Raw genomic sequence first — 14392 nt, forward strand, 5'->3', positions numbered from 1 at the left:
ACCTTTTTTCATAGGCTTTTTTGAGTTTGGGCAAGGACACAGGGGCCCCATGATCACATATTGCCCGGGGGCCCCATGAGTTGTCAGTCCACCCCTGCTTGTGCCTTACAATTTGAGATGTCATTTGCAGTGTCACCTCTACTCTGTTGGTGGACCTATTTCTATTGTTTTTTTGCCTTTGTAACCTCACTGTTTCTATTATTATTATTATACAGTATTTATATAGCGCCAGAAAGGTTTGCTCAGGGCCCTGCTCTTTCCAGCTTACAATCTAGGAATTCTATATGCATTTTTTTTCTAAATGTGAATGCTTTACATACCCTGTACCAACACTCAAAAGCAATAACATTTTTGTGAAACAAAAACACATCAGAAATGGATGTACGTGTGTTTTTGATGCATTTTTTGTAAGGTTTTGTGTTTAACAACCAGTGTCCTTTCCTACTAAAAAAAAAACGCAAGAAGTATGAAAACACATCAAAATGCATGAAAAATGTACCTAAAAGTAGCATCAACCACATAGATGTGAAGATGTGAAGTGCTTAGATGTGAAGTATGTTCCTCAAGACTCCCTCAAGAGTTGGTTCTGACCAGCTCAGTGGATTGCTTTAAAAAAGGTCTGGATTCTTTCCTAGATATTCTAGGATTCTTTCCTAGAATATAACTGGACGCTAAGGCTGGCCATACACTATACAATTTTCTGTCCAATTTCTGCCCAATTTCCTTTAGATTTACCTTCAACTATGTAGTACAAGAGCCTGCCTAATTGGATACAATTGAAAATGTTGCTAGGTTTGACCTCATATTATATGGTTTTTGTTAAATCTAAACCAAAAGTCTCAAGAAAATTGTATAATCTATGGCCAGCCTCCTAACATTTCTAGGTAAAGTTGATCCAGGGAATATCCGATTGCCTCTCGGGGGGATCAGGAAGGAATGTTTTTCCTCTGCAGGAGCAAATTGGATCGTGCTTTGCTGTTTTTTTTTGCCTTCCTCTGGAAGGCATAAACTGTGGGTGTAGGATTATAACTTTTTTTTTTAATGGGTGAACTGAATGGACTTTTGTCTTTTTTCAGGCAGACTAACTATGTAACTATGAGGTTCCTAGTTCTGATAACAGGTAAATGTGTAGAATGGCACATACCAGATGCCTGAATGGTGCTTTTATATATAGTATATGGTTGATTGTTTTCAACTGTCCAATACAATATTATCTTGGGTAAATGGTGAAAAATGTCAAGCTTGCAGAATACAGGTAGGGCACAGATGCTGATGGCTGACACTCTTAAGTTGATTTACTAAAACTGGAGCGTGCAAAATCGGGTGCATAGAAACCAATCAGTTTATTGCTTAATTGAACAAGCTGAAGTTAGAAACTGATTGGCCACCATGCACGGCTGCACCAGATTCCGAGTGCACCTGTTTTAGTCAATCAACCCCTCTTTGTCTAATGCAACAGAAAAAACATATATATGACATAAAGCTTTGGCCTGTAATTCAATGGTAGTTAACATGCTTACCTGCACATGGGGCTGGTACAGAAAGAATATACATTAAGAAGATCACCAGGAGGACTAGGCGTTGTTCCATATCACAGTTTTGTTTAGAACTGTGGCTCCTGCAAACTGGCGGCAAGTATCTCCTTTTATATTCTTCTCAGCACAGATAGTCATCTCGTCACATCACACCCTGTCACTTAGCTATTACAGGCATATAACAATGTATGTGCTACATATATATTTAATAACAAGCAATTTTCTATATATCAAAAAGCTAAATATTATAAAATTTACAATATAAATAACTGTATGTGTATCTTATTATAGCCAGGTTAGAGAGGATTTTGGTATGTTTTAGGAAAAACATTTAAGCCTCAAAAAAAAAAAGAGAAGTCTGCTTTACATATTCCTGACTGCAGCACTCCGTGCATTATGTACTTTTTGCATTATATACCCCTGCAATGTGTGCGTTACAGACTCCTGCAATATATATGTACATACAGTACTGTGCAAAAGTTTTAGACAGGTGTGAATAAATACTGTAAAGTAAGAATGCTTTCAAAAATACACTGCGCAAAAAAATTAAAGGAACACTTTGAAAACACATCAGATCTCAACGGGGAAAAATATCATGCTGGATATACTGATATGGACTGGGCAATGTGTTAGGAACATAAGGATGCCACAACGTTTGATGGAAATGAAAATGATCAACCTACAGAGGACTGCATTCACAGACACCCCGAAAATGAAAGTGAAAAAATGATGCAGCAGCCTAGTCCATTTTGCTGAAATTTAATTGCAGCAACTCAGAATGGTCCTCAGTAGTTTGTATGGCCCCCACGTGCTTGTATGCATGCCTGAAAACGTTGGGACATGCTCCTCATGAGAAGATGGTTGGTGTCCTGCGGTATTTCCTCCCAGATCTGGACCAGGGTATCACTGAGCTCCTGGTCAGTCTGAGGTACAACCTGGCGGTGTCGGATGGACCAAAGCATGATGTCCCAGAGGTGTTCTATTGTATTTAGGTCAGGCAAGTGTGGGGGCCATTAAATGGTATTAATACCTTCATCCCCCAGGAACTGCCTGCATACTCTCGCCACATGAGTCCAGGCATTGTCATGCACTAGGAGGAACCCAAGACCCAATGAACCAGCGTAGGGTCTGACAGTGAGTCTAAGGCAGGGGCGGACTGACCATTTGGAAACTTGGGCACTGCCCTAGGGCCCGGGGTCAGTAGGGGGCCCCATGAGATGCCCCTGGTACCTTTTTCATAGGCTTTTTTGAGTTTCAGCAAGGACACAGGGGCCCCATGATCCCCTATTGCCCGGGGGCCCCTCGAGTTGTCAGTCCACCCCTGGTTTAAGGTTTTCATCCCAATACCTAATGGCAGTCAGGGTGCCATTGTCTAGCCTGTAGTCTCTGCATCCCTCCATGGATATGCCTCCACAGACCATCACAGATGCTTGAAACAGTCATTAACTGAAACAGAAACAGCTGTGTAGAAGGCTTAAAACTGGGTGAGGAGCAACCAAACTCTGCTATTAAGGTGAGGCCGTGGAAGACCGTTTCATGTCACAGGTCATATGCCATGGCAAGACTGAGTTCAGCAACAAGACACAAGGTAGTTATATTGTATTAGCAAGGTCTCTGCCAGGGAAAGATTTCAAGCAGAGTTGGGTTTCAGGTTGTGGTATTCAAGCTTTTTTGAAGAAGCATAAAGAAATGGGCAACAGGGGGAAGTGTAGGCACAATGGTCGGCCAAGAACATTTAATGCAGCAGATCAAAGGCACATCATGCTTATTGCCCTTTGACATCAAAAGATGCCAAGCAGTGATATCAGCACAGAACTGGAGGAAACCAGTGGGACCCAGGTACACCCATCTACTGTTCGGAGAAGTCTGGCCAGAAGTGGTCTTCATGGATTGCATCCAAAAAGTCATACCTCCGACATGTAAACAAGGCTAAGAAACTCAACTATTCACAAAAACATAGAAACTAATGCGCAAAAAAATGGCAGCAGGTGCTCAGGACTGATGAGTCAAAATGTGAAATATTTGCCTGTAGCAGTAGGCAGTTTATTTGCTAAAGGGCTGGAAAGCCATATAATAATGAGTGTCTGCAGGTAACAGTGCAGCATGCTGGAGGTTCTTTGCAAGTTTGGGGTTGCATTTCTGCAAATTGTCAGGATCAATGGTGTCCTTATGCTGAGATATAAAGGCATATACAGTACTTATCCACCATCAGGGAGGCTTGTGATTTGCCCCAAATGTATTCTGCAGTAGGATAATGACCCCAGGCATACAGCCAATGTCACTAAGAAGTAGCTTCAGCATAAAGAAGACTTTCGCAGCTACTGAAAAAGCCTGTAACAAGTATGCCACACAGTGGGCCATCTTGCAGAGTCTGAGTCTGTGGTGAGAGGGGATGTTGCCATAGAATGTTATAATGTTATAATGTTATTGCCATAGCACTTTGTGTGCACTTATATGTGAGTGTTCTTTTATCTGAGAGGCTGATGAAATGTTTTAGGTATACGGAGAACACTATTGGTCCCAATTTCTTTTGCATGAGTAATTACCGCTGTGTTTTATGATCGGAGAAGGCAAAGAGTACTACCAAGAGCCACTCTGACCTGAGCCCAGGAGGGGGCAAAAGCGCATTTGACCTTGATTTAAAATTGGGGTCAAGTACTGGAGGGGAGCATATATTGTTGACAGGAGGTGAACTGCATGTGGAGCACAGGTGATATGAGATTAGTTTGAAGATATTGGGTAGGGATGGTCTATATGTTCAAGTCAAACATATGTTCGACTCGAACATTGGATACATCTGGGCGTTTATCCGTGCCCCCTAACAATGCAATGCACTCTGACTGCGCATTGTAATTGGCCAAAGCATTGCACCTGACCACAGGTCAGGTGCAATGCTTTGGCCAATCACAGCTGAGTTCACAGGAAGAGCCATGATTGGCCAGAGTCTTGGTGACTTTGGCCAATGATGGCTCAGGGGCTAAGTCCACGCCCAACACTATATAAGGCTGCGTACACAGCAGCCTTGTGTAGTGTGTTAATGGAGTTAGGTGAGGTTAGTTAGTGGTTTGTTAGGAGACAGTATAGTGAATGTAGTGCAATGTTGTGGTGTCAGTGTGTTGTTTTTACAACACTTCTGCATCACTAGTGTTCCCATATTTTTTTTTTCTTTAATTTTTTGTTTTTTTTGTCAGCAGCAGGTTCTATTGCTGCATCTTTAGTGTTCCCCTTTTGTTACATAGTTACATGCATAGTTAGTCTGGCTGAAAAAAGACAAACGTCCATCCAGTTCAACCAAAACAAAAAGTTATAATCCTACACCTACAGTTGATCCAGAGGAAGGCAAAAAAACCCAGCAAAGCATGACTCAATTTGCTCCTGCAGGGGAAAAAATTCCTTCCTGATCCCCCGAGAGGCATTCGGATTTTCTCTGGATCAACTTTACCTATAAATGTTAGTATCCAGTTATATTCTGTGTATCCAAAAAGGAATCCAGGCCTTTTTTAAAGCAATCCACTGAGCTGGCCAGAACCAACTCTTGAGGGAGTCTATTCCACATATTCACAGCTCTTACTGTGAAGAAACCTTTCCGTATTTGGAGATGAAATTTCTTTTCCTCCAGACATAAAGAGTGCTTCCTTGTCCTCTGTGATGACCTCAGGGTGAATAATTCTACACCGAGTTCACTATATGAACCACTGATGTATTTATACATGTTGATTATATCCCCCCTTAATCTCCTCTTCTCAAGAGAGAATAAATTTAGTTCGTCTAATCTTTCCTCATAGCTGATCTCCATGCCTCGTATCAGTTTGGTTGCCCTTTTCTGTACTTTCTCCAGTTCCCCAATGTTCTTTTTGTGAATTGGTGCCCAAAATTGAACTGTGTATTCCAGATGAGGTTTTACTAATGATTTGTACAGGGGTGATATGATATCTCTCTCTGGAGTCTATACCTCTTTTAATACAAGAGAGGTTTTTGCTTGCTTTAGAAATGGCGGCTTGGTATTGCATGTGATCTACCAGAACCCCCAGATCCTTCTCCACCATTGATTCCTCCAGTTGTACTCCCCTCTAGTATGTATGATGCATGCATATTCTTAGCCCCCAAGTGCATAACCTTACATTTATCAACATTAAACCTCATTTGCCACATAGTTGCCCAATTAAACAGTGCATTGAGGTCAGCTTGTAAGTTGAAGACATCCTGTAAGGACGTTATTCCACTGCACAGCTTGGTGTCATCTGCAAAGACTGAAATGGTATTTATAATCCCAGATATCATTTATAAATGTATTAAAAAGTAAGGGTCCCAACACTGAACCTTGGAGTACACCACTGAAGACCCCAGACCATTCAGAGTATGAATCATTAACCACTACTCTCTCAATACGATCTTTTAGCCAGTTTTCTATCCATTTACATACAGATTTTTCCAAGCCTGTAGACTTTACCTTACACATTAGCCATGTGTGGGGAACTGTGTCAAATGTTTTGCGAAATCCAAGTATACCACGTCCACCACCAAACCTCTGTCCAAGGTTTTGCTCACCTCCTCAATAAATGCCATCCGGTCCAGGTGCTTTATTCACCTTTATTCTGTCTAAATATTTCTGGATCATATCAATTGTGAGTCAATGTGGATCATCTGGAGCTGTGTCAATACCATGCCCATTGTGGACAAGAACTCCCCCATGCTCCTTTGTATACACAAAGCTGAAGAAGGTATTTAATAAATTTGCCTTCTCTTTGTCCCCAGTCACCCACTGTAGATTATTTTGTAATGGGCCTACATGCTCGGACCTATCCTTTTTACTATTAATAAATTTGAAGAATTTTTTGCGGTTTGTCCTGCTATCTTTTGCAATCTGTCGTTCGTTTTCAAATTTTGTGGGCTTTTTTTCCTTTTTGCATATTCTGTTATATTCTTTGTAATGTTTAAACAATGATAGCGTTCTTTCATTTTTATATTTAATAAAAGCTTTTTTCTTGTTTATTTATAGCTTTTTTTAACTTAGGCCGTATGCCACATAGGTTTTGGTTTTTAGCCTTTTCAACTTGTTGCCCGTGGGAATATATTTTGAAGAACTCCCATTTCTGTATTATGTTCATCGATGCCAATATTCCCTTTGATTCTATGTCTTGGAGAGCAGCTCTCAGCCTTGGAAAATTTGCTCTCTTACAGTTGAGCGTTTTTATTTTTCCCATATATGCTTGATGTTTACAGCTAACAATAAATTAAATCATGTTATGGTCACTGCTACCCAGACGTTCTGTTATGTTGACATTTGTAATAAGCTCTGCATGGTTTGAGTTTACCAGGTCCAGGACACAGTGAGAGACCACACTAACATATACAATAATCACAGTTTATTGACATAAAATAGTCACAAAAGGGTTTATAATATCAACAATACATACATAACCCCCAGACACAACAGGGGGTATAAAAAATTAATACATCGCCTATCCCTTGCATATGACACATATCATCTATAACATGAATACTGATTCCAAAAATGGGATAGAAGGTCAGAAAACGCTCAACACATTTTTCCTATACATCTGGCTTCCTCAGGACCGTAACTTCTGTATAAGGGAAAGCAGAGCTACTATATATAGAATATAGAAAAAACAATATTTTCACAATCCATTATATACAGTAGCATGAATAATACATATAATAAACAAAAAGTGCTACTTATTGGGCTTACATAGCAATGTAGCAGACAGCAGTATATAGTCTGGGGGGCGGACATAGGAGGCTTGAATGTTGAATATAGGCAAGAAACCCTGGAAACGTTAAGGAAATACAACCATTTGTTAGATTTGCCAACTTTTATAGTAAATTCATTAGAAACTTCTCTAAAGTAATAGCACCAATTACACAGCTGACAAAAAAAGGAGTGCCCTTTGTATGGTCACCTGAGGCACAGACTGCTTTTAGCAAGCTCAAGACTCTTTTCACTTCTGCACCAATATTGGCACATCCAGATCCTGAACTACCTTTTATTCTTGAAGTCGATGCCTCAGACTTTGCCATGGGAGCTATACTTTCTCAGCGAAGAGGAGAAAATTGCAGCTTCATCCCTGTTCATATTTTTTTCACTTGATGTGGTCAGCTGAAAAGAATTATGAAATTGGGAATAAGGAGTTGCTATCAATTAAGGAAGCTTTTTCTGAATGGAGGCATCTGCTGAAAAATCTAGAATTCATCCGTTCTGCCAATAGATTGTCTTCTAACATGTTGGTCACTGTTCTTTTCCAGGTTTAATTTTATTATCTCGTATTTTCTGGGTCAAGAAATAGTAAGGCTGATGCTTTATCATGGATGTTGTCTGGGCCTCTCCAGGAAAACAAATCTGAATACACAATCAGGCCTCGAGAACTTTCTAGGGGCCACAAGTTCTAAGGAACTCTTGAATCTTCTCAAAGGGGTATGATAATGACCCACTTCTAAGTCTTCCACCTAAGGATATTTCCCTGGCTTACAGGAATGGCTTTTGGATTCAAGGGCATCATCTCTACATACTTGAATTTGCTCGGGTTGAAGCCCTCAGGTTGGTTCATGATTCTGAACTTGCTGGGCATTTTGGGGTTCTAAGACTGAAGAACTTTTATCACGTTCCTTTTGGTGGCCTGGTTAAAAGAAGGATGTCAAATGCTTTGTGGCCTCGTGCCTGACATGTGCATGTAATAAGACTCCCTGAGATTCTCCTTTGGGCTTGCTTCAGTCACTCCCTGTTCCATCAAGACCAAGGGGGTTAACTTTATTTCATTTAAGGGGATGTCCACTGCTGAACGAACTGCAGAACTGATGGTTCGAGAAGTCTTCAAACTGCATGGAATCCCTGATGATGTGGTGTTTGACAGAGGATTGCTGTTTTCTTCAAAAATCTGCAAAAGCTTTTGCTCATCATTAGGTGTTACAATTAATCTGTCCTCTGCTTTTCATCCCCAGTCTAATGCTCAGACCAATCAAACTCTGGAGCAGTATTGTAACGGAACCGGACCCCGACTGCACTTGGGTATTTCCGTTATAATACCGCTTCCCCATCCGAACACCGACTACGGACACTACCACTGACCATACGAGACTAGAGAACACCAGTCTTGAAATAAATCAGGAAATAGACTCCTTTATTTTAAAACAGATACAAGGTATATACATTCAAGGGAACAATCCCCCCTCCCTGCATAATGACACAGGGCAGGGCAATCCACACTTACTAACAAGAGACACACCAGCAGACAGTCCCATCAGAGGGGAGGGCTTCCGGAAACACCCCCCACCAAGCTAATACACACAAACACATACATCCCATAATAGTCTGCTCCCAAGCAAGACACACAATAGAACAATGGGATGCAACCACATGGCATTAAACAATCCACAACCCCCCACCCTACCTATACATATTTACACAATATTAGGACATAACACCCTGCACCCCTAACAGGCACAGGGTGACTTACGCATAATGGGGATATGGGGAGCTGAGACAGGGGTCTCCCCACCTCTCCAAAGTGAGCTGTGTTCCATGGGCCCCCCACCCAAAGTGACTCCCGTCACATATCTCCCCTTTCGGCAAGAGACTAACACAGGAGAAAACCCCAGATGGGTGGACTCCAAAGTTAGTCTGTACTTCCAGTCCCCCAATGCCAGCACCCACACAGTTCCCCAAACAAATTGTCCCAAACATAGCATTACTCACCCAGCCAACCTCTGCCTCTCTCGTAGAACATACCCGCCACTGGGGAGAAATACAAACTGGTCCTTCTCCCTGAAGTCCTCTCAGCCGCTGGAGAGAAGACAGGGTGACTGGGCTGACTCCATCATGCTGTTGGAGATCTGGGCCGACTGCCCAGCATCCCTGGGGTATCCAGGTGGTGACTGTAGTCTCATCCACTTTGACTTGATGGACATCCCCCAGTGTTTGCAAAGTAAGGCTGACATCCTCTTGTCCCAATGCCAGACCCTTTTCTGGGGTTGGGTCAGTGCTGACCGAAGTCCCATCCACAGACAGCTCAAGCTGCAATTGTGAGGTGCCGATTGCATCCTCTTCCTGTAGCTCCTGCAGTGCTGATTGTTGTGGGCAGAGGTCAACAATGCCATGCCCTAATGCCAGCTCTTCTGCTGGAGGCGTGCCGGCTGGTTCCTCCTCAGCAGAAAAGTCAATCAAATCCCCTGTCTCCGGAACTGGTGTCTGGGGATAGGGGTTCACCATCTCCTGTCCGTGGAACCCAGAAGATGTTACCAGTGCTGGGCAGAGGCTAGCAGAGCTCTGCCCTTTTGTCAGTACTTCAGGTTTGGGGACGGCAATCTCTGGAATTTCCACTGCCGATTCTTGGGCATGCTGCTGAACATGTTTTAGCAGTTGCCTGTATGCCCTTTCCAAATGCTGTTCTTTCATCAGCAGGTATTCCAGATCTGGTTCAAGCTCTGAGACCCCTGTGAGACCGAACATAGCCTATCTGTCTTCTCGCAGGTCCTCAAGGGTAGGATCTCCTTCATCACTAAACACAAAATGATCTGTAAGGCTCTCCTGCAGCAATCCAGGGCCACCAAAGTGATATCCCTCTGGAGAGCATTCTGTTGTCACCCCTAAATATTTCTGCTCTGCATACCATTGCAGAGCCTGATATTGGTTGTCCAGCTCTATCTCCTGCTGGACCAGCTTGTCCAACTCAGTCACCCATTGCTCCTGGGGTTGCTCTCCCAGGAATGGCATCTGTAACTTCTGATGGTCCCTGACCCATTCCCATGGGGTTGGATAGCACTTGCCCTTGTACATACCAGCAACCTGGAGGGCTCCACTCCAAAGCACCACCCAAATCCACTGCCTGAGCTCCAGGTACTCGTATGCAGACACAGTCCTGGGGTATGTTGCAAGAACGATCCGCAGCAGCCCCGGGAACTCTGATGCCAGGTCCATATCTCCACTGGGGTGACCGACATCCACCTTCCTGATCTTGAATCCTGGTGGTGGTTTGGACGTGTTCACAGCTTGGAAGAACAATCCCACTGCTTGCCACCAATGAACCGGACCCCGACTGCACTTGGGTATTTCCGTTATAATACCGCTTCCCCGTCCAAACACTGACCACAGACACCACCGCTGACCATACAAGACTAGAGAACACCAGTCTTGAAATAAGTCAGGAAATAGACTTCTTTATTTTAAAACAGATACAAGATATATACATTCAAGGGAACAATCCCCTCTCCCTGCATAATGACACAGGGCAGGGCAATCCACACCCAGTAACGAGACACACCAGCAGACAGTCCCATCAGAGGGGAGGGCTGCCAGAAACACCCCCCCACCAAGCCAATACACACAAACACATACATTCCATAATAGTCTGCTCCCAAGCAAGACACACAATAGAACAATGGGATGCAACCACATGGCATTAAACAATCCACAACCCCCCACCCCACCTATACATGTCTGCACAATATTAGAACATATCACCCTGCACCCCTAACAGGCATAGGGTGACTTACACATAATAGGGATATGGGGAGCTGAGACAGGGGCCTCCCCACCTCTCCAAAGTGAACTGTGTTCCATGGGCCCCCATCCAAAGTGACTCCCGTCAAAAGTATCTTTGATGTTTTGTCGCTTATCTTCAGGATGACTGGGTGGACTGTCTTCCTACAGCAGAGTTTGCATATAATAATTCTAAACATAGTTCCACTTCTCAAAGTCCCTTTTACTTAAATACCAGTTATCATCCAATTTTTATTCCTGATCTCCCTATCACAACTACAATTCCTGCTGATCTCAACAGACTAACTACATTGCAGGAGATTCAGGCGAAATTGATTGAGACTTTGAGGGCAGCTCAGGAATGTTGCAAAGAGGTTGCCGACAGACATCGCAGATTACTTCCTACCTTTCATGTGGGAGACAACGTTTGGTTATCAACTAAAAATTTGAAAGTTCATGTTTCTTCTGCTAAGTTTGGTCAAAAGTTTGTGGGTCCTCTTCAGATTTCTGCTCAAATCAACCCAGTCACCTTTGTTTTAAAACTTCCTGACAGTATGAAGATATTGCTACTCAAACTGTTTCTCTGGAAGAATTCTTCCACCTCCTCCACCCGTTGAGGTACAGGGTGAAGAAGAAATTCTGGTGGAGAATATTCTTAATTCCAGGATCTTTAGGAACAAATTACAATATCTAATTCATTGGGAAGGTTATGGGCCAGAAAAAAATTCTTGGGAGCCTGAGGAGAATGTTCATGCCCCTAGATTAACAAGATAATTCCACCAGAGGTTTCTTCACAAACCTGGCCCTAAGACATCTAGGGGTTGTCCTGGGAGGAGGGGAGTACTGTCAGGGCCTGGACTTGAACCTGGGATCTCTACTGGGTCTGGCAGTAACTCTTCTCACTGGACCTGAGATACTGGACAGCACTCTGCTTAAACCATTGGACAATCCTGCCTTGTGCCTTGTTTTCTGCTGAACCTTGAACTCTTTGCTCCTCCCATGAACTTCCTGATTTAAGCCATGTCTCTGCACTTCCTGTTTGCAAAGATTATTGTACCTTCTCCAGCCAATATCTCACTCTTGTCTCTCCTCCTGCTGTCCATACCTTCGCTACTGACCTTTGGCTTGTTCTTCAACTACACTTCTGCCTCATTCCAACCTGCAACCACTTGTTACTGACTTTGGCTTGTTTACTGACTAAGCTTCTGCTTGATCCCTACCTGCCATATCTGTTACTGGATCCTGGTTTGCTCACCTCTTGGTGGGGCGAGCCTGAGAACTGTGGCCTGGTACTAACACACAGTAAAACCCATCTCCACCATCAGGAGCTCTGGTGGATATCGGTTAGTGCTTAGAACCCGCACCTCAGGTGAGCTGGGTGACCTGCTTGTATACCTATCCTGTTGGTTGATCTGCTGCTATAGCTACTAGTCTCCGAACCTGACCTCTGACTGTGACTCTAACATAAAGATGTGTACTTGAAAATTAATTCTATAGAAATTGCACCTGGCGTTCTGAATAGAAGATTCTGATGGTATATCAATTGTGATATGTTACAGGAAGTTATGTGAAGATACAAAGTTGCAGAAAAGTTCTGAAAATGCATCTGTGTGTGGACATACCTTTTTTCTGAATATCAAGTGGGAATGACGTGAGCAGGCCTATGGCCAGGAGACAAGTTCAAGGTGGTGGCAACAAGAAGTGGGGCGGGACTGATACAATTTGACGCCAACATCTGCCCAATCGCAAGTTACATGTATATGGAGGTTTTCTATTTTTCTATTTATCTATTTTTTCTGTTGGTTGGGCTAGATGGACTTTTTCATCCTGACTATATAACTATGTAATAAACATTTGAAAAGGCTCTGTGAAAACAGGAGCCTTATGAGAAATCTAAAAAAAACCCTGCAATAATAATTTTTAAAAAATGGAATTAAACGGATAGAAGTTAATTATAAAATCTCATTGAATCTACTTCTCCCCAGGCTAGTATTCAGATTAAGGTCATCTCTAACCTAACTTGAACTCATATAAAAGAACACATTGTTCTCAGGCCAACTGTACTTGCAAAATAACTTTAACATGGTACAAACACACACATAATTTACATGCACAGTGAGAACAAGCCGTGCTCACATGGTTAAGAACTACAGTACATTTTTTTTACATTGGTTTATCTGACCTGTTTTACATTCTCTGCACTTACACATTTAAAATTAGTTGTCAAGCAGTGCACTAGCAAGGTGTTAGAAATAAATCCTAAAGAAAGACAAGAACATGGTATATAAACAGTCACAATTGCCCTTGTAAGACATCATTAAACAAAGTTGATATTTAAAAAAAAGAAAGTATAACCCTAATATGTAAACCACTGGTAAAGATAATCAATGATTTGTTTCTGTTTCACATGCTTTATTTGATATTATTAATTAACCAACATATATTCTGTCATAGGAAAATATATATGTATGTAAAGGAATCCTTTGAATATACAGTATCACCAGACTCACAGCTTGGATTTTAAATTGGGAAATGTTTACTTGCCAAAGGATTTGTAATTTGTTATTTCTTGTGGTCCAGACACCCTTGCCACACAGCATCCTCACCAAAAAGCACATTCAGATCCTCAAACTTTGCAGCAGGACAGCTTGGCCAAAGACACTTGGATATTGAAGCAGCAGCACAAGGATGAGCTCATTTCCTACTTACACTGGCCTCTTCTGTCAAAAAACCCCAATGGCTATCCAGCTTGTCCTGGGAGTAGTACACCAGCTTATGCCAAACCCCCTACACAACATATGACAGGGGGAGGCGCATCCAAAAGAAAGTCACTGCAGAAACCCCAAAGAGAAAAAGGATACAGCACCTCAATGGCTAATGAACAGGATATGTTTATTGGATGTAAACAGTAAGCATAACAGTGCACATCCCATACATTCCCTCCCCTCATCACCTGCCCCCACCTACAATGGAAGCCCCCCAAGAAGGTGTGACCCCCACACCAACCAATCATCCCCCAGGGTACCCCCGGAACAGACCCACCCCCCCAATCTCTAAAGAGAGATGCGGGTGACATAGGCCAGCCCTCCACACCTCTCCCTATGCTCCCTCACTGTGCAGATGGAAACTTCCTGAAGACCCTGCTGCAAGGGGCTATATAACTATGTAATGCGCAAGCAAAATGTCAATTCCTGCTATGATAAATGCTGTAAACCAAATCTCAATGAGCCAGCAATAATGTCAGTTCCACAGAGTATTCCAATGAAGAGAAGCTACAAAGCAACTATGTGCCAAATGAAAATTCTCATGTAACTCAGTCTGTAATGTATTCAACTCCTCCTGTGTAGTATGCATACAGAAGGCC

At 42.6% G+C, this 14392-nt stretch overlaps 1 protein-coding gene across 1 annotated transcript in view; it reads right to left on the minus strand.

The window, feature by feature from the left end:
• The window catches only part of LOC149470068 (mast cell protease 1A-like), a 54140-nt gene extending 52510 nt beyond the window's left edge, over positions 1 to 1630 (minus strand). Inside the window, exon 1 of the mRNA XM_089667143.1 lies at positions 1521 to 1630. Coding sequence (XP_089523269.1) covers positions 1521 to 1590 — 70 coding nt within the window. The 5' untranslated portion in view covers positions 1591 to 1630. The remainder of the gene's footprint in view (positions 1 to 1520) is intronic.
• Positions 1631 to 14392: the final 12762 nt, after the last annotated feature.

This window comes from Staurois parvus, unplaced genomic scaffold (genome assembly GCF_062004578.1).
Source record: "Staurois parvus isolate SC_StPar_1 unplaced genomic scaffold, SC_StPar_1.0 ptg000053l, whole genome shotgun sequence".
Taxonomy (NCBI): Eukaryota; Metazoa; Chordata; class Amphibia; order Anura; family Ranidae; genus Staurois; species Staurois parvus.